At 45.3% G+C, this 25,363-nt stretch overlaps 1 protein-coding gene across 1 annotated transcript; it reads right to left on the bottom strand.

Annotated features, from left to right (window-relative positions):
* Positions 1-3,535: 3,535 nt before the first annotated feature.
* LOC136550115 (probable anion transporter 6, chloroplastic) lies at positions 3,536-22,934 on the bottom strand. Its single transcript, XM_066541596.1, has 10 exons — positions 22,477-22,934; positions 21,257-21,402; positions 20,881-20,980; positions 19,197-19,249; positions 18,792-18,866; positions 17,843-17,923; positions 17,712-17,770; positions 9,513-9,613; positions 4,079-4,165; positions 3,536-3,995 (listed from the first exon to the last, which is right to left on the bottom strand). Exons 1-10 carry the CDS (start codon positions 22,816-22,818, stop codon positions 3,885-3,887), a joined length of 1,155 nt encoding a protein of 384 aa, XP_066397693.1. The 5' UTR covers positions 22,819-22,934; the 3' UTR covers positions 3,536-3,884.
* Between the last annotated feature and the right edge of the window lie 2,429 nt (positions 22,935-25,363).

Raw genomic sequence — 25,363 nt, forward strand, 5'->3', positions numbered from 1 at the left:
GGCTTGGATTGTATGTGATGCTATGTTGTTGCTGAGACCGAATTTTTTGTTTTTCAGTACTTTTTAAAAAAAAAATTCATAAATATGTCCCCGGCAGTATCCTTTTAAAAAATAGACCTTGACCTTGCACCGTGACAATTGGCGTCGAGTTTACACGTTTCGGTGTCAATTGCTTTGGCACCGAGGTCCAGGGTTATTTTTCGCGTGTCGTTGACGTGGTTGCATGCGTGGCGCGGACGTGGCATGAGCTCGGCGCCATGGATGTTGGCGCCGAGCCGAAGGGTCGAGACATTAATCGGCATCGCGGCATCCAACACCACCCGTTCTCCATCTTCCTCCAGACTCCAGCCTCGTCTTGCTGGAGTTGCGCCGCGGTCTTCCCTTCCCCTGCCCGAGGTTCGACGGCACCCGGGTCGTTCTGCTCTGCGCCTCTGCCATAGGCCGCCGGAGGTCCTAGGAGGGCAGCGGCGGCGCGGGGTGGTTTGCCGGCACACGAGGGAGGGTCGCACAGCCTGTCCATGGATCCCGCCGCGGCTGCCCGTCTGCGTGGCCCCCGTATCCCTACGCCACGTTCGCAGGGCCGCGGACCTGCGTGGCCCGTGCTCCGCCGCCCCGCAGCCCCACGCACCGTAATGCACGTCTGCGCCGTCGCTCCACCGTGCAGCAGCCTGTTAGCGGCTCCTGGCGTCGCCGCCCACCTCGCTACAATGGAGACGGATTGGGCTCTGCCCCAAATCCGGCCTAACGCCGCCACCATGTGCTTCGGGTCCGGCAGCTCGGTCACCCTCCGGCTCCCGGGCCCGGCCAGGCGCGTGTGCAACTCCTGCGCCGCCTCTCCGGGACGAGAGCTGGCCGAGCGCAGCTGTGACGTGGCCCACGCATGCTCTACTCTACCTCTGCTGCTAGCTTGACATCATGACTATGCCATATACACATAGGAATTTCACAGTTAAAATGATAGTAGTTGCATAAAAATTAATACTCCTACGTTGTTGTTTGATCACTTAAAGTAGTAGTTAAAATGTTGTTCATCTGAAATTGAATATTTGGTGAAATTTAACAAGATTTCTTCTCACGACTTACAGTGAACAATAAATAGATGTCACGGCTGAAGTAACAGTTACCAGGACTGGAGTTAAATGTTGCTCCAATATGTGACAGCAGAAAATAAATAGATTTTAGTGGTAAGTGCTTAAGGGTTCATACATACATGGTTAGATGGACAAATGCTCCTGATGAATTAGTAAGAAACCAGCATGTGAATTGAAAGATTGTCTTCTGCTCTAGAAATTTGTCTCAAATGAATAGAGAATGCCTTATGTCTTTGAACAAATGCCCACCTGGGACAAAAACATGATGAGGCAACATGTAGTCACTATTGAGGTTTTTGGCTACATCTATGCATGCTCGATGAAGGAGTTTGGTGTTGTTTTTAGTCTTTTTGATTCAGAGCAGTAAGCTAGGGACCTCCTTTGTCCTTTGTGCATTATACTAACTATTAACTGGAGTAAAACCAGATTAATGTCCACATTAGTTCTATATAATTTGAGTCTTCCATTCCTGAAATTAAGCAGTTAAATGAACTACCAAACAGATATGGTTTATCGATTGTTTGTCTTTTTAGTTTAGCAGCTCGCTGGAGTGCGACTATTTTGATTCTTCACTTGGGTAGATTGCTGGAGCATTACTAAAATGACTTTAGTAATATTGCACAACAATGTTGCAGGGGAAAAGTCCATTTTCCTCTGAAATCAATATAGCTGGCTACCATCACATAGGGAAAGAAAAAAAATGAAAAGAAAGAAAGGCATATGATGCACCACCATTTTCGTTTCAGTTTTGTCAGGCCGCCGAGTGAGGAGAGACTACTATCTACACATTGAGATTGTTCAGCAATATAGGAGTATTAATTTTTATGCAACTACTAGTATTATCTTTTTAACTGGATATTATGTGAAATTCCTATGTGTATATGGCATAGTCATGATGTCATGGTGACATCATCAAGCTAGCAGCAGAGGCAGAGCAAAGCATGCGGCGGCCGCGTCACAGCTGCCCTCGGACAGCTCTCGTCCCAGAGAGGCGGCGCAGGAGTTGCACACGCGCCTGGCCGGGCTCGAGAGCTTGAGGGTGACCGAGCTGCCGGACCCGAAGCACATGGTGGCGGCGTTAGGCCGGATTTGGGATAGAGCCCAATCCGTCTCCATTGTAGCGAGGTGGGCGGCGACGCCAGGAGCCGCTGACAGGATGCTGCACGGTGGAGCGACGGTTCGGACGTGCATTACGGCGCGCGGGGCTGCGGCGCGGCGAAGCACGGGCCGCGCAGGTCCGCGGGCCTGCGAACACGGCGTAGGGATACGGGGGCCACACAGACGGGCGGCCGCGCCGAGGTACGCGGACAAGCTGCGCGACCCTCACTCGTGTGCCGGCAAACCACCCCGTGCCGCCGCTGCCCTCCTAGGACCTCCGGCGGCCTGTGGCAGAGGCGCAGAGCAGAACGACCCGAGCGCCGTCGAACCTCGGGTAAGGGAAGGGAAGACCGCGGCGCAACTCCCGCAAGACGAGGCTAGAGTCTGGAGGAAGATGGAGAACGGGTGGTGTTGGACGCCTTGATGCCGATTAATGTCTCGACCCTCCGGCTCGGCGCCAAGATCGGCGCCGAGCTCATGCTACGTCCGCGCCACGCAAGCAGCCACGTCAACGACACGCAGAAAAATGACCCTGGACCTCGACGCCAAAGCAATTGGCGCCGAGACGTGTAAGCTCGGCGCTAATTGTCACGGCGCCGAGGGTAGGGTCTATTTTTTAAAAGGATACTACCAGGGACGTATTTGTAAAAATCTTTCAAAAAAAAGTACTGAAAAACAAAAAAATTGGTAGCTGAGAAGGTTAGGCTTGGATTGTATTTGATGCTATGTCTGTTACTGAGAAGGTTAGGCTAGGGCAGAATTGATGCTGGAGCATCTTGTAATGTGCTTCCAGCATCATGCATTTTGCTTTTTGACATGTATACTATGAACCATTATCCAAATTCATGGTTTGAACTACATACGCCTATTGGTTTGAACTACATACACCTATTGACGGTTTGAACTACACCTCTCCTATTGTTGGGAGCCATTTATCTAATTTATGGTTTGAACTACACTCTAGGTACCATTTACACCAGTGATTGGACTACAGGTTTGAACTGCACTCGGTACCATTTAGGCCGCGTTTAGAAGCCAAAAATTTTTGGTTTTGGGTACTGTAGCCCGTTTGTTTGTATTTGATAATTAGTGTCTAATTATGGACTAATTAGGTTCGAAAGTTTCGTCTCGCGATTTCTTACCTAACTGTGCAATTAGTTTTTTTTCGTCTACATTTAGTACTCCATGCATGTGCCGCAAGATTCGATGTGACGGGTACTGCACAAAAAATTTTGGGAACTAAACGGAGCCTTATTGAGCATTGGTTCGAGGTGTCTGACCAGTGATTGGACTACAGGTACCATTTACTGAGCATTGGTGCATTGGTTCGAGGTGTCTGACCGGTGATTGGACAACAGTAGTAAGACTTTACAGCATCTAAAGGGCATTTAGTTATACATTGCAGTATTACAGTATTTGATCATTAGTGATCGGACTACGCAAGCCATCATCAGTAACTGAAAAGGTATTTAACTAAAATTGCACTGTTGAAAGTAAAAAAAAAAACTTGAAGAAAGTGACATATTATACTATATACGCGTAAGCATTGTCCCCTTAGCTTCCTCTTATCTGCAACTGACTGAAAAGGAACATAACATCTATTCCCTGCCCTAGAGCTCCATTCTTTTGCCTAGACTAAAAAACGAATTTTCCTTCTGAAACGATCCTTCTGTGCAGAGAACCATACATCACGATTCATGACTCAGGTTCTGACTTGGAAAAATCCTGGGGCTCACTGCTTGCAAATGCTAACCATACAGCAGTACCAGTTAAGTAAAAGAAGATAGAAGGCACAAAGAGTGATATCTGCGCACAAAGCAGTACCCTTATGGTGATCAGAGTGATTCATAAAATGCAATATAGCTTATGAAGATGGATTGATGTCATACACTCCAAGAATGAGTTGAATCAAGCAGAAAGCCTGTCAGTGCAACGCCTACAATTCCTGGCACAGCGCCTACAGTGTTTGTGATTCCCTGGAGCATGAAGGAAACAAACAAATAACAATCACTCATGATGGAACCTAAAGAGTACAAACTGTCAGTCAGTCATCCTCTTAAGAACCTAGGCGAAAGAATGTTACGTTCCTTTTTCTCTTATAAAGAAGATAAATACAGAAAAATTGACAAGACAGAACTTTAATGACATAACAGGAGAATGCTTGCATATTCACGAGATATCTTGATGGGTGCAATAAAGCCCTGTTTAACAACCAAAATATTTAGGTTTGGACCTTAGAACCATGCAAAAAATGGAAATTTGATTGCAATTTTAACAACATGACCTGACAATGCGAAGCTGGAGAGTGCTAGACCACTTGTAAGAAAAGCAACAATTTCCCAGGGAGGCAGTCCAAGATCCACAGAGGAAAGCATCATGAAAGTCGCAGGTGACACAAAGGCAATTGTTTGGCAAATTTTTCGTACCTACAGAATTTAAGCAGCATATTCAAATTTTTCAGTAGTTCAGCAATTTTTATTCTATGAGCTAACTGAAAATGCTATTATGAGTTATCACACAGCATATATTATGTTCACTCCTGAGAATTGCCAAGTTTATACAACCTCTATGTTGGACTTCCACTTGAGGAAGCCAACAGAAGCAATTTGGGAGTCTAGAGAGTATTGGAGTTTGCTGCAAGCAGCAGGGACTGGCACACGGTAGTCAATCAAGGGCACTGTACTAGTAGTACTAGTGAAGTTTAAGAGGGCGTGTCGAGGACACGTCTAGTTAAACAGAGGTGGGGCAGCACAGATTCAATTAGTTCTAACTCCAGTTCCCACTTGTCAATCGCTTGTACTAGTGTTCAGCTTAATTCTACCTCATCAGATCATGTAAGTGTGCACCTCACACCCCGCGTTATAATCCATTTTGGAACAACCTTCTTCTTCATACATAGATATGCACTTTCCTGCATATTCTAAAAAAAAAAGCAAGCAAAGTATCACCCTACTTCCTTCCAGCTGCTACTACCAGCCCCCCATCACTATTCTCTAAAATCTAATGCCAACCATAGTACCTACACAACTGAGGTTTAACACTGCAACAAAGGCATACACAACCACCTCAAGTGGAGGTCAAATAAAAAAAGTGAATGCTTTACCAATGTGCTGTAAATTCATGATATCTGATTTCAACAATGGTCCCTTTCTCTAAGTACTATAAAGTAACTATAGGAGGAAAATGCAAGGTGCCAAACCTAAAGAATGTTGGTAGCCAAGACAAACAAGTATAATGCCCCCAACTTCCACAAAAGTGTGCATATATCATTGCCCACACCGCCTTGCTTTTGAAAAATGCTCCCCAAGGCACATCCTACATAACAAGTAATGAGCCTGCTATATTGGCAACATTTATAAAACATAAACAATCTTTATACAGAAAACATTGCGTCCATTTTCTAAGATGTTTCAACAACAATAACAACAACAAAGCCTTTAAGTCCCAAACAAGTTGGGGTAGGCTAGAGTTGAAACCCAACAGAAGCAATCAAGGTTCAGGCACGTGAATAGCTGTCTTCCAAGCACTCCTATCTAAGGCTAAGTCTTTGGGTATATTCCATCCTTTCAAGTCTCCTTTTATTGCCTCTACCCAAGTCAACTTCGGTCTTCCTCTGCCTCTCTTAACGTTACTATCCTGACTTAGGATTCCACTACGCACCGGTGCATCTGGAGGTCTCCGTTGCACATGTCCAAACCATCTCAACCGGTGTTGGACAAGCTTTTCTTCAATTGGCGCTACCCCTAATCTCTCACGTATATCATCGTTCCGAACTCGATCCCTTCTTGTATGACCGCAAATCCAACGCAACATACGCATTTCCGCGACATTTAGCTGTTGAATATGTCGTCTTTTCGTAGACCAACATTCTGCACCATACAACATAGCAGGTCTAATCGCCGTCCTATAAAACTTGCCTTTTAGCTTCTGTGGTACCCTTTTGTCACATAGGACACCAGACGCTTGCTGCCACTTCATCCACCCTGCTTTGATTCTATGGCTAACATCTTCATCAATATCCCCGTACCTCTGTAGCATTGATCCTAAATATCGAAAGGTATCCTTCCTAGGCACTACTTGACCTTCCAAACTAACATCTTCCTCCTCCCGAGTAGTAGTGCCGAAGTCACATCTCATATACTCAGTTTTAGTTCTACTAAGTCTAAAACCTTTGGACTCCAAAGTCTCCCGTCATAACTCCAGTTTCTGATTCACTCCTGTCCGGCTTTCATCAACTAGCACTACATCGCCCGCGAAAAGCATACACCAAGGGATATCCCCTTGTATGTCCCTTGTGACCTCATCCATCACTAAAGCAAATAAATAAGGGCTCAAAGCTGACCCTTGATGTAGTCCTATCCTAATCGGGAAGTCATCCGTGTCTCCATCACTTGTTCGAACTCTAGTCACAACATTGTTGTACATGTCCTTAATGAGCCCGACGTACTTCGTTGGGACTTTATGTTTATCCAAAGCCCACCACATAACATTCCTTGGTATTTTATCATAAGCCTTCTCCAAGTCAATAAAAACCATGTGTAGGTCCTTCTTCTTCTCCCTATACCGCTCCATAACTTGTTTTATTAAGAAAATGGCTTCCATGGTTGACCTTCCGGGCATGAAACCAAATTGGTTCATAGAGACCCGTGTTATTGCTCTCAAGCGATGCTCGATAACTCTCTCCCATAGCTTCATAGTATGGCTCATCAACTTAATTCCCCGGTAATTTGTACAACTTTGAATATCCCCTTTATTCTTGTAGATCGATACCAATATACTTCTCCTCCACTCATTAGGCATCTTGTTCGATCGAAAAATATGGTTGAACAGCTTGGTTAACCATACTACAGCTATGTCCCCGAAGCATCTCCACACCTCGATTGGGATACCATCCGGTCCCATCGCCTTACCTCCTTTCATCCTTTTCAACGCCTCTCTGACCTCAGATTCTTGGATTCTCCGCACAAAGCGCCTATTTGTGTCATCAAAAGAGTCATCCAACTGAAAGGTTGTGTCCATATTCTCACCATTGAACAATTTGTCAAAATACTCTTGCCATCGATGTCGGATCTCATCCTCCTTTACCAAGAGATGCTCCCTTTCATCCTTAATGCACTTAACTTGGTTGAAGTCCCATGTCTTTCTCTCACGAACCCTAGCCATCCTATAAATGTCCTTCTCTCCTTCCTTCGTACTCAAATGTTGGTAAAGATCCTCGTACGCTCTACCCTTTGCCACACTTACAGCTCGCTTTGCAGTCTTCTTTGCCACCTTGTACTTCTCTATGTTGTCCACATTCCTGTCTTGGTACAAGCGTCTATAGCATTCTTTCTTCTCCTTAATAGCCCTTTGGACTTCCTCGTTCCACCACCAAGTATCTTTAGCCTCGCGTCCCCTTCCTTTGGTTACTCCACACACCTCTGAGGCTACCTTCCGAATGTTGGTTGCCATCTTGTCCCACATATTGTTTATGTCGTCTTCTTCCTTCCAAGAGCCCTCTTTGATAACCCTTTCCCTAAATACCTCTGACGTCTCCCCTTTCAGTTTCCACCACTTTGTTCTTTCAATCTTAGCTTGTTTATCCCTATGGGCACGCACCTGAAAACGAAAATCTGCCACCAAAAGCTTATGTTGAGAAACAACACACTCCCCTGGTATCACCTTGCAATCCAAGCATGCTCGTTTGTCTTTTCTTCTTGCGAGGACAAAGTCAATCTGGCTACAGTGTTGTCCGCTACTGAAGGTCACTAGATGAGATTCTCTCTTTCTAAAGAAAGTGTTGGCTATCATCAGGTCAAAAGCTACCGCGAAGTCCAGAACTTCCTCCCCCTCCTGATTCCTACTACCATACCCAAAACCTCCATGAACTGCCTCGAAACCTGCGCTTGTAGTACCTACATGCCCATTAAGATTTCCTCCTATAAAAAGCTTCTCACTACTAGGTATAGCTCTAATCAGGCCATCTAAGTCTTCCCAGAACTGTCTCTTAGCACTCTCGTCGAGGCCTACTTGGGGGGCATACGCACTAATTACGTTCAAGACCATATCACCAACGACAAGCTTGACTAAGATAATCCTATCTCCTTGCCTTCTCACTCCCACCACACCATTCTTGAGGCTCTTATCAATCAAAACTCCTACTCCATTTCTATTCGCGACTGTCCCTGTGTACCAAAGCTTGAAACCTGTATTGTCCACCTCCTTCGCCTTCTGACCCTTCCATTTAGTCTTTTGAACGCATAATATATTTACACGCCTCCTAGTCGCGGTATCAACTAATTCTCTTACTTACCTGTAAGTGACCCTACATTCCAACTACCTAAACGGATCCTAGTTGGTTCGACTAGCTTCCTTACCCTTCGCACCCGTCGACTCTGATGCGAAGACCCTTGCTCATTTTTCACTACACCCGGGCGCCGATGTAGCGCGCCACTAAGGAAGCGACGACCCGATCCTTGGTTACTTGACACCATGCCCAGATTACGACACGGCGCGTCACGGGAGTGACGACCCGGCCCTTGCCCATTTAACACCATACCCGGGTTCCGATATGGCGCGTCGCTAAGAGGGTTACGCCTCAACGATTTTCTTTCGGGTTTCATCTCCATTTAAGTGGCTAAGTTTTTACATTGGCTTGCCACGCCTAACACAACCCTCCTCCTTTACCAGGGCTTGGGACCTGCTATGCTGGGACACCAAAGGCGCCCCACCAGATGTTTACATTGTAATATTGCATAACAAGATTTCTTGATAGTGTGGTAAACTTTATTGGCACATAGTCGAATTAGATTTTGCTCTTCTCAGACTAAAAGTTCGCTTCATTGCAAGTACAGTGTGTTGATGCCAACTTGTTAGGAAGATAACGTCGCAGATGAGATGAAAATTATTAAGTTGCATGCACCGACCAGTTCAACACAAAAGCTTAAGCTGATGGGGAGAGGTGGACAATTCACTTATATTCCAACACTCCCCCTCACGTGGAGGCTCCCTCAGGCCTCAGACGTGGAATAGGAGCGAGCAGCAATTATTTCATTTAATTGCGCTAACCAGGATTCGAACTCGAGACCTCTTACTCTGATACCATATTAAGTTGCATGCACCGACCAGTTCAACCCAAAAGCTTAAGCTGGTGGGAGAGGTGGGCAATTCACTTATATTCCAACAAAAATGAGCAACAAACTGGACACTAAATTACATTGGTTATTCTACCTTGACTATGGAACTCATTTTTTTAATTTTCATCAATGTCAGAACTTGATAACAGTTCTGTGACTTGATGCCTGAAAATATAGTACAGTGTGGTCTCGGTTGGCAGAAAACAACCTTTAGTGAATTTTGCAGATCTTCCAATGACGAGTGTGATGATTCCGAAGACATGGCGGATGAGATAAGACCATCATATCCAGTAGAACTTTGTCCGAAATCTGCAGAGTAGAAGTAACTTTTATAATGTTTAGACTGATTATATGAGCGAAGTGTAACAAGCATGAGGTGATAGTTAAAAACATACTTTTAGATAAAATAATGTAGACACAATTAAGCTCAAAGGGTAGTCAACAGTGATCATATAGAATACCTTCTATTAAAAATGAAGAAGTCAAAGATAGTGCAAACCAGATTAGGTATAATCATGCAAACCATCTTGGTTAGTGCATAAAATCAACTTGATATATGGACCTTTGAGGAGGTAGTCCTTCATGTAATGACCCAACAGTAGAAGTTTTTACTCCAAACACGACTTTTTTTTTCTCAAATACACAGGAGATGCAACTCCGCCTATGTTGTCTCAACATAGCAGGTCCCAAGCCCTGGTAAAGGAGGAAGGTTGTGATAGGCGTGGCGAGCTAACGTTAAATCTAGCCATTCTAATGGAGATGAAACCCGAAAGAAAACCGTTGGGACGTAACCCTCTTAGCGACGCGCCATATCGGAACCCGGGTATGGTGTTAAATGAGCAAGGGCCGGGTCGTCACCCCCGTGACACGCCGTGTCGCGATCTGGGCACGGTGTCAAGTGAGCAAGGATCGGGTCGTCACATCCTTAGTGGCGCGCTACATCGACGCCCAGATGTAGTGAAAAATGTGCAAGGATCTTCACATCTGAGTGGACGGGTGCGAAGGGTAAGGAAGCTAATCGAACCAACTAGGATTCGTTTAGGTAGTTGGAATGTAGGGTCGCTTACAGGTAAGTTAAGAGAATTAGTTGATACTGTAAATATAATATGCGTTCAAGAGACTAAATGGAAGGGTCAAAAGGCGAAGGAGGTGGACAATACAGGTTTCAAGCTTTGGTACACAAGGACAGTTGCGAATAGAAATGGAGTAGGAGTTTTGATTGATAAGAGCCTCAAGAATAGTGTGGTGGGAGTGAGAAGGCAAGGAGATAGGATTATCTTAGTCTCATTGGTGATATGGTCTTGAACGTAATTAGTGCGTATGCCCCCCAACTAGGCCTCGACGACAGTGCTAAGAGACAGTTCTGTGAAGACTTGATGGCCTGATTAGAGCTGTACCTAGTAGTGAGAAGCTTTTTATAGGATGAAATCTTAATGGGCATGTAGGTACTACAAGCGCAGGTTTCGAGGCAGTTCATGGAGATTTTGGGTATGGTAGTAGGAATCAGGAGGGGGAGGAAATTCTGGACTTCGCGGTAGCTTTTGACCTGATGATAGCCAACACTTTCTTTAGAAAGAGAGAATCTCATCTAGTGACCTTCCGTAGCGGACAACACTCTAGCCAGATTGACTTTGTCCTCATAAGAAGAAAGGACAAACGATCATGCTTGAGTTGCAAGGTGATACCAGGGGAGTGTGTTGTTTCTCAACATAAGCTTTTGGTGGCTGACTTTTGTTTTCAAGTGCGTGCCCATAGGGATAAACAAGCTAAGATTGAAAGAACAAAGAGGTGGAAACTGAAAGGGGAGACGTCAGAGGTATTCAGGGAAAGGGTTATCAAAGAGAGCTTTTGGAAGGAAGAAGAGGACATAAACAACATGTGAGAGAAGATGGCAACCAACATTCAAAAGGTGGCCTTAGAGGTGTGTGGAGTAACCAAAGGAAGTGGAGGCGAGGCTAAAGATACTTGGTGGTGGAACGAGAAAGTCCAACGGGCTATTAAGGAGAAGAAAGAGTGCTATAGACGCTTGTACCATGACAGGAGTGTGGACAACATAGAGAAGTACAAGGTGGCAAAGAAGACTGCAAAGCGAGCTGTAAATGTGGCAAATGGTAGAGCGTACGAGGATATTTACCAACGTTTGAATACGAAGGAAGGAGAGAAGGACATTTATAGGATGATTAGAGTTTGTGAGAGAAAGACAAGGGACTTCAACCAAGTTAAGTGCATTAAGGATGAAATGGAGCATCTCTTGGTGAAGGAGGATGAGATCCGACATCGATGGCAAGAGTATTTTGACAAATTGTTCAATGGTGAGAATACGGACACAATCTTTCAGTTGTTTTAGACTCAGTAGAACTAAAACTGAGTATATGAGATGTCACTTCGGCACTACTATTCGGGAGGAGGAAGATATTAGTTTGGAAGGTCAAGTAGTGCCTAGAAAGGATACCTTTCGATATTTAGGATCAATGCTACAGAGAGACGGGGATATTGATGAAGATGTTAGCCATAGAATCAAAACAGGGTGGATGAAGTGGTGGCAAGCATCTGGTGTCCTATGTGACAAAAGGGTACCACAGAAGCGAAAAGGCAAGTTTTATAGGACGACGATTAGACCCGCTATGTTGTATGGTGTAGAATGTTGGCCTACGAAAAGACGACATGTTCAACAGATAAATGTTGTGGAAATGCGTATGTTGCGTTGGATTTGCGGTCATACAAGAAGGGATCGAGTTCGGAACGATAATATACGTGATAAATTAGAGGTAGCACCAATTGAAGAGAAGCTTGTCCAACACCGGTTGAGATGGTTTGGACATGTCCAACGGAGACCTCCAGAGGCACCGGTGCGTAGTGGAATCATAAGCCAAGATAGTAACGTGAAGAGAGGCAGAGAAAGACCGAAGTTGACTTGGGTAGAGGCAATAAAAGGAGACTTGAAAGGATGGAATATACCCAAAGACTTAGCCTTAGATAAGAGTGCTTGGAAGACAGCTATTCACGTGCCTGAACCTTGATTGCTTCTGCTGCGTTTCAACTCTAACCTACCCCAACTTGTTTGGGACTTAAAGGCTTTGTTGTTGTTGTTGTTGTTGTTGACTCCTTTGATGACACTAATAGGCGCCTTATGCGGAGAATCCAAGAATCTGAGGTCAGAGAGGCGTTGAAAAGGATGAAAGGAGATAAGGCGATGGGACCGGATGATATCCCAATCGAGGTGTGGAGATGCCTCGGGGACATAGCTATAATATGGCTAACTAAGCTGTTCAACCATATTTTTCGATCGAACAAGATGCCTAATGAGTGGAGAAGTATATTGGTACCGATATACAAGAATAAAGGGGATATTCAAAGTTGTACTAATTACCGAGGAATTAAGTTGATGAGCCATATTATGAAGCTCTGGGAGAGAGTTATCGAGCATCGCTTGAGAGCAATAACGTAGGTCTCTATGAACCAATTTAGTTTCATGCCCGGAAGGTCAACCATGGAAGCCATTTTCTTAATAAGACAAGTTATGGAGCAGTATAGGGAGAAGAAAGATCTACACATGGTTTTTATTGACTTGGAGAAGACTTATGATAAAATACCAAGGAATGTTATGTGGTGGGCATTGGACAAACATAAAGTCCCAACAAAGTACGTCGGGCTCATTAAGGATGTACAACAATGTTGTGACTAGAGTTCGAACAAGTGATGGAGACACGGATGGCTTCCTGATTAGGATAGGACTACATCAAGGGTTAGCTTTGAGCCCTTATTTGTTTGCCTTAGTGATGGACGAGGTCACAAGGGACATACAAGGGAACATCCCTTGGTGTATGCTTTTCGCGGACGATGTAGTGCTAGTTGATGAAAGCCAGACAGGAGTGAATCAGAAACTGAAGTTATGGCGGGAGACTTTGGAGTCCAAAGGTTTTAGACTCAGTAGAACTAAAACTGAGTATATGAGATATGACTACTCGGGAGGAGGAAGATATTAGTTTGAAAGATCAAGTAGTGCCTAAGAAGGATACCTTTCGATATTTAGGATCAATGCTACAGGGAGACGGGGATATTGATGAAGATGTTAGCCATAGAATCAAAGCAGGGTGGATGAAGTAGCGGCAAGCATCTGGTGTCCTATGTGATAAAAGGGTACCACAGAAGCTAAAAGGCAAGTTTTATAGGACGGCGATTAGACCTGCTATGTTGTATGGTGCAGAATGTTGGCCTACGAAAAGACGACATGTTCAACAAATAAGTGTCGCGGAAATGCGTATGTTGCGTTGGATTTGCGGTCATACAAGAAGGGATCGAGTTCGGAACGATAATATACGTGATAGATTAGAGGTAGCACCAATTGAAGAAAAGCTTGTCCAACACCGGTTGAGATGGTTTGAACATGTCCAACGGAGGCCTCCAGAGGTACCGGTGCGTAGTGGAATCATAAGCCAGGATAGTAACGTGAAGAGAGGCAGAGGAAGACCGAAGTTGACTTGGGTAGAAACAATAAAATGAGACTTGAAAGGATGAAATATACCCAAAGACTTAGCCTTAGATAGGAGTGCTTGGAAGACAGCTATTCACGTGCCTGAACCTTGATTGCTTCTGCTGGGTTTCAACTCTAGCCTACCCCAACTTATTTGGGACTTAAAGGTTTTATTGTTGTTGTTGTTGTTGTAAATACGCAGGAGATGCAAATACAGATAGTAACTAGCAGAAACTTGATCAAGGAAATTCTCCACGTCTTTGGTGAGGCATCAGGCCTGGTTACTAGCATTTCTAAATGTTTCGTGAGTCCAATCCAATGCAGAGCACCAAGATATTGAAGTTGTGAAGGAGGCCTTCCATGCAAAATGCAAGAATTCCCCTGCAAGTATCTTGGCCTTCCACTCTATATCAGCAAACTTTTTAAGGCAGATTTGTGTGCAATAATTGACAAGATTGCTGACAAGTTACCTAGATGGAAAGCAAGTATGATGCATCGGCCACCCTCATCCGTTCAGTGCTCACAGTTATTCCAATTTATCAGCTCATAGCATTGGAATTCCCTAAATGGGTAATTAACTAATTAAAGCAGTTGGTAAGATTCGAAGAGCTTTTCTATGGAAAGGCCGCAAAGAGGCCATTGTATTGTTGCTTGGGAGCGGGTCAAGACACTAATTTTTTTCTCGAACATGCAGGAGAGCTGTGTATATTTATATTATAGAGAAAGAAAGGGGATAGAAGCCCCATACAAGGCAACCTCTATGCCTCGCCTATGAGATAAGAGAAGGTTGTAAGGAAAAAAACACCATACAGCACTCAACCCCATTTTATAAGGAAGAAACGACCTGACCTGTCTAGACACTTACACTAGCACCTCTCCACAACCAAAAACTAGCTTCTGAAGTTTTCGAGCACCAGCGAAGTACCAAAGACTCAATTCCTCTTTGAAGGAATGTTGTGCCTTTGCTAGGGAAGGAGTTGCACCGTCAAAAGCTCCTCCATTCCTGTGAAGCCGCAAGGTCCATGATCCCAGGATCACCATACTGTTAAAACCTTTTCTTTCGGCCTTCGCAATTTTTTTTTTGTTTGCTTTTCTCCAACAATCAGCGAAGCTTTTCTTGTTCCTTCTAGGTACAGTGCGCTCAAGCCCAAGAGGGGCTACGAAATTATACCAAAATAAATAGAAAAACACAATTAATGAGGATATGCTGCAATGTCTCCAGCACTTATTTCTAATCGCTTGCCATAAGAACAACTTGCATTTGGGAGTATTAGGAAGTATATATGTGTATTAGGAAGCTTGTTCGTTCCTTCCATGTACACTGATTGTATTCCTTATATACCAAGCCTGATTGGCTATGTAATAGAGGTCACCCCCCCCCCTCATTAGGGGTGAGGTGTTTTCCCAATAACCTTTCTACATGGTATCAGCTAATTAGATCCTGAGCCTTCTCTTTTCTCTCTTCCCCTGCCTCCCTGCACCTTCCCCTCCTGGCTTGCTGTACCATGGCCACCGTCCCCTCTGGATCCGGCGCCCCCACAGCCCCTACTGCTGGCCATGTGCCGCCTCCTGCTGCCGATGGTGGCACCTCTGTGCCGCCCACTGCCACCGGCGGCTTCTCTGGTGCCCGGCGACGGCTTCATCTCCCCTACCGTCCAACCCTATGCCACCGTCAACGTCAAGTCCCATATTCCCGTGACGCTGACGATGAAGTCCACTGCCTACTCCAGATGGGCGTCCTACTTCAAGTCTTTGTGCGGTAAGTTCGGCCTCCGGTCGCACATCGATGGCACGATGGCACCTCGCCCCCAAGATCCTGCTTGGGATCAGGCGGACTGCTGCGTCCGCTCCTGGTTCTTCGGCTCCGTCGACGACTCCGTCCTCGACCTCGCCATGACTGATGACAACCAAACCGCCTGGGACCTCTGGCTCGCCATCGAGGGACTCTTCCGTGCCAACAGGCAGTCCCGGGCGATCTTCCTCAGCCATGATTTCCACTCCATGACGCAGGGCGACTCCACCATCGCAGAGTACTGCGGCCGCATGAAGACCCTCGCCGACGCTCTTCGCGACGTCGGTCATCCCATTCAGGACTCGCAGCTTGTCCTGAACCTCCTCCGCGGCCTCAACCCCCGCTTCACCACCACAGCCGACGACATCGCCAACTCCACCGCCGGCTTCCCGTCCTTCAACCAGACGCAGGACATGCTCGCTCTGAAGGAACTTCGCCTCGCTAACGAGGAGAAGGTCTCCAACTCCACCGCCCTGCTTGCCGGGAACGCTTCGTCCTCCTCCTCCGGCTGTCCAGGCGGGTGTCGCCCAACTGTTGGACCTGTTCAGCCCGGCGGCAGCAGCACCAATGGCGGCAGCCGCACCGGCGGCGGCGGTGGCAGCAAAAGAAGGGTGGCGGCGGCTTCTAGGCCCCATTCGGCAACCCTCGGCCCACCAGCCCGTGGTTCTGTTTCAGTCCTGGCGCCACCTCCTACAGCGCTCCAGGCTTCCAGCAGGCCGGCAGTCAGGGCAGTGGGGGCTGGCGCACCGGCGCCCCTAGTCTTCTGGGCCAACCCCCGTAGGCCCAAGTACATTCCTTCCATGTGTATTAGGAAGCTTGTTCATTCCTTCCATGTACACTGATTGTATTCCTTATATACCAAGCCTGATTGGCTATATAATAGAGGTCACCCCCCTCATTAGGGGTGAGGTGTTTTCCCAATATCCTTTCTACAGGGAGGAGCCCATGACTTTCAAAATTGATCTGGGAGGTATGGGAATTCTTGATTTAGAGATCCTTGGATGGGCATTGCGAATGAGATGGTTGCGGTTTAAAAAGACCCAACCTGACCAACCGTGGGTTGGTCTAGATACCCAAGTGCATCCAATGCATTTGCTCTGTTCTCCATCTCAATATCCAAGTGCATCCAAATGCATTTGCTCTGTTCTCCATCTTGATCACATCTATTGTTGGGGATGGCAACATAACTCTTTTTTGGAGCAACAAGTGGCTACATGGAAAATCCTTACCTGACCTTGCACCTACTCTTTGTGCATATGTGAGAAAAAGAATTGCTAACTGAAGAACAATAAACGGGGAGCCTGCATTCGTGACATTAGAGGTGTCAGCGGAGGCATTATCTGAATACCTCCAACTTTGGGACCCTCTAATCAGGATTGAGCTCAGTCCTGGAGTAGATGACCAGCATATATGGATGCCATCCAGTGAGTTCACAACAAATTCAGCTTACTGCCATTTCTTTGTGGGATCAGTGGAATTTGGGCCATGGAGGTAAATATCGAAGACCTGGGCTCCACCTCGATGCAAATTCTTTGTTTGGTTGGCCTCCTTAAACCGTTGTCGGATGGCTGATCATTTGTCCTGTCATGGACTTGATCATCCAGAGCACTGCCCCATTGTGCGATCAAGAGGAAGAGACGGTGTAACATTTACTCACTTCTTCGGTATTTGAGTGTGTGGTTTTTAGTGCTATCAATTGTTGGGCTGCAGCACTTAGCTCCGGGCTTGGAGAACTACAAGTTTACAGAATGGTGGTGTCATGCTTTACAGAGGGTTCCCAATTTATCTCATAAGAATGGCTGTGTTTTTTAGGGGTTTTCTCCTAATCTTGCTGCCATCTCGTGGGATATTAGAGATGAGGCAATGTTATGGTGTATGGCAGGTGCCAAAGGGCTCCGTAGCAGATGGCCATAATTGTTTCGCTTATGGTCGCTGGTTGTGATTAAGATTTGTTGGCGAATCCTTTTTGAAACTTCTTTGGCCCTATAGGGGTGTACGAGTCATCTAGACTCCTTTCTTCTTACTATAATGATGCACAGTTCTCCTGTGTGTTTGAAAAAAAAAACTAATAAAAAATTCTAAGAAAAGTTTCTATCATGGCACCTGATATCATAAGGACAGTTAGACAGAACAGCACTTACTTAATATGCCTTCTTTGTCACCGAACCGTTGCACTTTAAGAGATTCAAATCCTAAGCACCTGCAGACAAAACAGAAAATAAAGTTCACTCACAATAGATTATTTGGTACCTACATAGAAATATCTGCTTACCAAACAATCCCAAGAAGGCCAAATATGTAAAAGACAGACTCCCAGCCAAGGTTCTGAATGATGGGAGGGGCAAACAGGAGTCTGCAATGTAATAAAACGGGTAAAACATTAACTGTAGCAAAGCTTCTGCTATTACTTCAAGCTGCATAGTCATACAGACAAATGTAGGGCAATGTTGTTCTGATAAACAAGAAAAAAAGTTTACATCTGGTCGTTAAGGAGGTCTTGACTCTTGCTCAGTTATCAAGATTTGAAATGATACAGAAAACAACCAAGTTTTCCATCATGCTAAGGATGCCAAAATTGCACTTCATCCATGTGCCTTGAAGAATGAAACAAATGAAACCAGCAGAACAGTCTCAAGCAGTTCACGAGACAAAGATTTAGTATTTTATCTTTCTAAATAAATCTTTTACTGCATTCTTCTAAGTTAACATCCAAATACATAACAAGTTAGAGCAGGAAATACTTTTTAAAGCTTTATACTTACAAGGACAAAACAGTACTACCATCAATCTATATCTCTTATAAAGCTAATCCCCACTACATATCTATCTCAACATGCAAGCTATCCACATCATCCCCCATTAACTATCCACAACATCTCCCACTAATAGCCATGTCATCCCACTAATTTCCAACTTCTTAATGCAAGCTATCCACATCATCTCCATTTAATTTTATTCTAATTTTTTCGTAATCCCCGCAGCAACACGCGGGGTATCTTGTTACTAAAGAAAGTATGTAAGCTACTGTTTAGAGCCGAACACAGATGGAAAAAATCCAATTTAGTTGAATTCAGCATTTTACATGCATTAGCACGTACATGGAAGTATGTAAATTGTTGCATAAAGGATCATGAAAATATTGGGCACCATGTATATTTTTTCAATTAAGGAATATTTTATTAATTTCAAGAAAAATAACCATATATCTTAATACAACATACCCTAAGACACTTCCAAAGCTCAAACCACCAAAGACAACAGCAACTGCTCTTGATCGCTCTTGCAAGGGAATGGACCTGCATGTGAATGCCAACGAAAGCCTGAAGTTTCAAACTACTCTTGAAAAATGCCAAAATGTATGTCATATGAAACAGTGCGAATTATAATAAAAATTAATGTGATTGACAAATGTAGCCACCACCCATGACTCTGCACAAGTAGCTATGGAAAATTTCACTCTAAATATTAAAAGAGGAGCATGGGGGAAAATGTCAATACAGAAGCTGCCATATTGTGCTAGAATTTAGAACCACCACTATGTAGAAAACAAAATTGACACATGTTGTGCTAAGGGAAGTCCCAACAATAAATGTCAAGAAAGGAACCAAACTAGGATATGATCTTACCTAGCAATTAAATCTGTAGCAGCTGATGGTGAAACACCTTCTCCAATGCCTACCTAGAAGCATCGAACACAATTAACAAAGAATAAATGCAAACAAAATAAAGAAGGGGCGGGCCTGGTGCAAGCAATGTTTTTGTAGGCGCTAGGCGGTTTCTAGGCGGTGACCCATCGCCTAGCGCCTAGGCGCGCCTAGGCAGGCCTAGGCGTTTCAAGGCGTTTTTCTAGGCGTTTTGATAAATTTGCATTCAGCATGTATAGCTGAATAAATATATAAATGTAGTTGCTGAAATGCTGAATAAATAGAAGTTCCTACAGCAATAGAAGTGGTATCTTGTGAAAAAATAGAAGTTCTAGGGACTAGAATGTAAGAAATCAGTAAAGGAAATCATAGCAAGAAAATTTGCTGAAATTTTTTACAAAGTGGAGGGGCAAGTCGCAAAATCGCTCAGTCTTATCCACATCTCATCTGCAGCCCGAGCAGTCCGTCTTCTTTCCCGTGACCTTCTTCTCCCTTCTTTCCCGTGACCTCTCTCTCTCTCTCTCTCTCTCTCTCTCTCGTGGAGGTCGGCTGCAGGCAGGCAGGCCGCAGGCTCAGCCTTCGTGCGTTGCCGCAGCTTCGCCTCGCGCCCCCACGCCATCACGACCCAAGGCCTGCCTTTCCTTTCTACTCCCTTCCCCTCTCCTTCAAACGGATGCGCATCTGATGGGATTGGGAGGAGGGAGGCCCGGAGGAAGCGGCCCGGCAATGGATCCGGCGGCGCAGCTCCCTCCCTCGGGCGGCGCGGCTCTGGATCTGGTGGCACGGCGCCTATTCTCCGCTTATCCCCCTAGGCGAGGCGTTACCCCTCCGCCCAGCGCTGAAGCGCGCCTAGGCGAGCGCAGAATTGCGCCTTGTTTTTCATTGGGTGCAAGCGGTAGAGTCTTACACCCTTCCCCAGACCCCGCAAAGTGGGAGCTTTCTGCACTGGGTACGCCCTTTTTTTTCAAGTTAACACACCCGAAGTACAGGTAACGAGATGTGATGACTGGACACTGTGCTCAAATGTGAATGCTCAAGAATTTATATGGAATTATGGATCAGCGTGTCATAATGCTTCTGCATGGTAATGTGTTATTTCACTATCTCTTTGCAATACTTAGCTCTGGGAGTTCCAACACTTCTTGTAATTATCTTTGTTAAATACTACATCCGTCCCAAAAGAATTTCATTCTAACTTGGTCCTAAGTTAAATTGTCATAAGTTTGACCAAATTTATATAACAAAGACCAATATTTATGATACCAAATTAGTACCCATTGGATTCATCAAGAAATATGTTTTTATAGTATACCTATTTGGTATCAGAAATGTTAATACTCTTCTCTAGAAACTTACCCAAGAATAGAATGGCATTCTTTTTGGGATGGAGGTAGTTATAAATGTGCCCATATCCACAGAATTAGGTTCTTCATGAAGAACTACATTTCGAGCGGCCGCTTGTGCTCAATATCTATATTAAGGTTAACTATATTACTCAACACAACCCCCATTCTCTCACTTCGAGGGATGCATTGACAAGGAAATAGTGAGATACAGACTACAGTATGGAACATGCCAGAACAGTTTAATGAATACAAGAGCATAATAAGTAGCGCAAATTTTGGATCAACAGTCCCTGAGCCGAGACTTTTGGTAAGTAGGTTACCAGGATCCTTGACAACACAAGCCCTGGCATAAACCCTGCTACAACAGGAATTATAGCAGTGGCCAAAGACCATGTCACAACACCGACCTCAAGCACTTTCCTACAATCAGCAAAAAATAGATAAATAGACATTATATGTATCGTAGGAGTAAAATTTGAGCAAAATTCATCTGTTTTTAGTTGTAATGGTAATATAAAGGTATTTTCATCCTGGAAAGGGGTAAAACAAATAAGGATATGTTCATCTTATGAACCATAGAGTAGCAGTTGGCAATTCCTACTTCATGAGCAGATGCCATTATTAGATCAGTATTTCATAAGCATAGGCGCTCTGCATTCGTAAATATTCAAGATGATTTTGTTACCCTAAACAAACCTTCCGCCAAACAATTTTGCCAGCCATCCTCCTGGTAGTTGACTCAACGCATAAACCCAAAAGAATGAGGACTGAACTAAGCCAGCAGTTGACGAGTTCCAACCATATTGATGTGACATTGGAATAATTGCGACACTCAAGTTAACCTGCAAAACTAGAATGTTGCAATGAATAGATGCTCCTCTCAGGAAAGGATGATACCGAACATCCATAAAAGCTTTTATAGAACTAAATAAACATGTCGCATGAAGAAGAGTGCATTAAACTGTAAATAGCATCTTCATTACTTCAAACAATTTCATGCTCGTAAGGAAATGCATAAAAACCCTGTTGGCCCCCAGTGAAGGTTACATGTTTGTACTAGTGATGCAAATGAGTGCCAAAATGAGCCCTGAAAAATGTGACAAGTTAGATATGGCACGTTTCCTTAGAGCAAGCACAAAGACTATTGCATCAGTGGACTTCAGCTAAAGTTCTCTAAAGGAAACAACAACAACAACAACAACAAAGCCTTTAAGTCCCAAACAAGTTGGGGTAGGCTAGAGTTGAAACCCATCAGAAGCAATCAAGGTTCAGGCACGTGAATTTCGGGTTTCATCTCCATTAAAGTGGCTAAGTTTTTACATTGGCTCGCCACGCCTAACACAACCCTCCTCCTTTACCAGGGCTTGGGACCTGCTATGCTGGGACACCAAAGGCGCCCCACCATAGGCGGAGTTAGTTCTCTAAAGGAAACCCAGAGGAAAAAAGAAAACAGTAATCACAGCGTGTAGTGTCTTACCGCCTGTGACCGGAAGGTCCCGGGTTCGAGTCGCGGTCTCCTCGCATTGCACAGGCGAGGGTAAGGCTTGCCACTAACACCCTTCCCCAGACCCTGCACAGAGCGGGAGCTCTCTGCACTGGGTACGCCCCCTTTTTTTAATCACAGCGTGTAGTATCATTTTGCCAGTTGCCACCCAAATTCCCAATGAACATCCAGTAAATGCCATTGGCGACACTTGCTAATTAATCATAAACCGTAGTTTTCCATGAGCAAAACTATAGCAGGTCAACAACTCGAATCCATACAATCATTTTAATTCTAGCAGCTCAAAATATCATAGAGGAAAATCGTAACAGTGCAATTAGCCGGCTGTCAGCCTCACAGCCTGTCATCCCGTGCCAACTGGAAACTGCCTAGGACGGAACCGTCCACATGAGACACAAACAGGATGAGTCACCTTGTCCATGTTGCAGATGACGAAGGCGAGGGAGGTCGCGCCGATGAGCTTGTACCGCTCGGCCAACCCCTCCCACGGAGGCCACTTCAGCTCCAAAGCCCCGGCCACTTCTCCTTCCAACTCCTCCTCCCCAACTATCCCCGGAATCGAGCGCTTCTCCACGGCGCTCGCGAACCCTCCCGCGCCCCCGCCGTCGCCGTGTGACACCCTCACGGCCCGGGGACAGCTGCGGCGCCGGTACGGGAGGGGCACGCGTGGCGGGAGCATGCGGAGGAGGGGCCGGTGGCGGCCGCTGCCGAGGAGGAGCAGGTGGCGCTCGGCCTGCAGCGCCGAGGCCGTCATGTCGTGGAGCGAGCTGCGAGCAAGGGGGCGTGGAGCTTGGTGTTCGAATTCTCGCGAGCAGTGCCAGTATATCGAGCGGCCACGAGCCCACGAGAAGAGGAAAAAGTGTGCGCAACTGGTGCGCTTTGAACACTCTCGAGAGCACGAAGCCGAGAGCGTGTGGTTGCCGTGGCACATTGGCCACAGCGCCATGTAACCGGGGGCCACGCGTTAGGGGTGTTTGGCCTCCTAAAATTTAAATCGTTGTCTCATTAAATATTTAGAAGACACATGTATGAAGTATTAAATATAGACTAATTATGAAACTAATTGCATAATTTGCGACTAATTTACGAAATGAATCTTTTAAGCATAATTAGTCTATGATTTGACAATATTTTGCTACAGTAAACATGTGCTAATAATGGATTAATTAGCCTTAAAATTTTGTCTCGTGGAGTACTGACGGATTATGTAATTTATTTTTTTATTATTATCCAAACACCCTATGCAACATCCTCCTGACACACCTAAATTTTAGTAGTGGGATCCAAACACCCCCTTGTCTACTGGGACCTGCCTATTGACGCCACGTGGCCGCTGCTTGCCTCGTTGGCACCCCACATGCTGCCCGGCTGGCGGCTGCCCCTCACCGAAAGAACTGCGTCGTTGGCACTGAACCAAGCAAACAGTACCGTGTTTGCGTTAATGAAGTGTGATTGATTGTTTGCATTAGTCTTAACGTGTATTATACCTTGTGCAGTATTCCAATCTAAGCCAGCATAATGTACGCAATATCTTAGAACGTGATTGGTAATTTGGCCACAGCTAATGCAGACAATCCTTTGTGGACTCGAAGGAAAATGGTATTAGTTAAAATATTCGGCAATATGATTCACAGAACTTGCAGTAAAGGCTGTCATGTTACATTTCAATCGTTAGGCAAGGACTCGGTGCAAAGTGAAAACCAAAAGGGCATCTTTTTACCGAATATGAGCATGTAACTACTGTAGCTCTAATGGGAGCAGAGAATTGTGCAAACCCGTGATTACCGACTAGAACTGGTGTCCGTGGGTCGCACTGGAATTTCGTGCGCAGATCATGTTTTCGCAACCACTGCTTCCTCTGAAAGAGGCAAAGATGGTCTCCAAGTTGTTCCGTCGGGGCCATCCATGAGGGCAATTCCAACAGCAGCCAATTCTTTCCGGATCTTGTCAGATTTTTCATACTGCTTCGCCTTCCTTGCTGCAGTCCTCTCTTCAATCTTCTGCACCACAAGCTCCTCAGTGATGGAAGCTCGTCTTAGCGCTTTATCCCGCAGCTGTTGCAAAGCCTGAAAGAAGAAGCTCATTAGTAGCATTAATTAATGGAACAAGTTATGCAAGTGAAAGGTGCTTGTATAAGTGTTAGCTTAACTAGGGCTCTGTTCGCTTGGATGATAAGCCTGGTTAAAAAGTATTGTTGAGCTGATTTGTTGTGGAAGAAAAATACTGCTTATTCGCTGAAAAAAGTACATCATAGTGTACAAATTGGATGGAATTAGTTACTAGTCTACCATCCAAATTACTTTTGAAAAGTTTCTTGGCTGCACTTGCATGCTCTGCTTAAGACTTGCATTGCTATAGGCAGTTACTTTGCTAATATAGGCCTCGTTAGGCTTACTCCATACTCCCTCCATCCCACAAATCAGTTCGTTCTGGGCTGTAGATCAGTTTTCACATATCTGTTCGTTTTGAGTGGACCACGGCTAAAGTAGACGAGTTTGCCCCGGCCTCTTCGGTTACCGCACAGGTCATTAACGCGGAGCGGCGCTAGCGCATGACTGCATGCAAGACGAGGACGGGCATTGAACAGATGCAGCTCACGCCTCGATCGCGTCGGCGCCGGAGTCCATCGCGCTGGAAAAGATGACGGCGGAGGTCGCGTCGGAGAAGACGGGGTGCAGGACGTTCAAGCAATATTTAAAGAAAGAACAAGATGCAAAGAAAGATTACGTAAACCATACTGTAAGGTCCAAAAGCTCACGTCTTGCATTGGAGTACTACATGTTTCATGCGTTAAATCTAGAGTAGCAGCTGAATCAATTCTCATGCCTAACCTTACAAGTCTAATTGCTTGATGCAGCAAGAGTGGCAATGGAATCAGCTAGCAAGGAAGCCTCGCAGGTGAGTTGCAATGGAAGCCTTCCCTGGTTCTCAAGGTGCCCTTTTGCCATGTGTGGAATCTTGAACCGGTTACATCCTTTAGCCTTATGGTTTCCTCGAAAACACCTTGCAGTGTCAAATAAATCATGTTTGCTTTCTTGGGACAGTACTCATGGAATGCCTACATGTGTTGAAGAAACCAGTACGCCGTGAATACACGCGCGAATACAATGTCAATACGCGCGCAAATACTCCGGGCAAGCCAATAAAATAAAATTCACGCGCGCGCACAGTGCCATACAAAAAAAACGCGGGCAAAGGCGAAAAACGCGTCCGAGTGCACAATTGCCATGCAAAATTCGTGACCTTTGCAAAAATGCCGAGCGTGGTAGGGATCGAACTGAGGCCTCCTAGATCAGGAG

The sequence above is a fragment of the Miscanthus floridulus genome, chromosome 4 (genome assembly GCF_019320115.1).
Source record: "Miscanthus floridulus cultivar M001 chromosome 4, ASM1932011v1, whole genome shotgun sequence".
In the NCBI taxonomy this organism is placed as follows: domain Eukaryota; kingdom Viridiplantae; phylum Streptophyta; class Magnoliopsida; order Poales; family Poaceae; genus Miscanthus; species Miscanthus floridulus.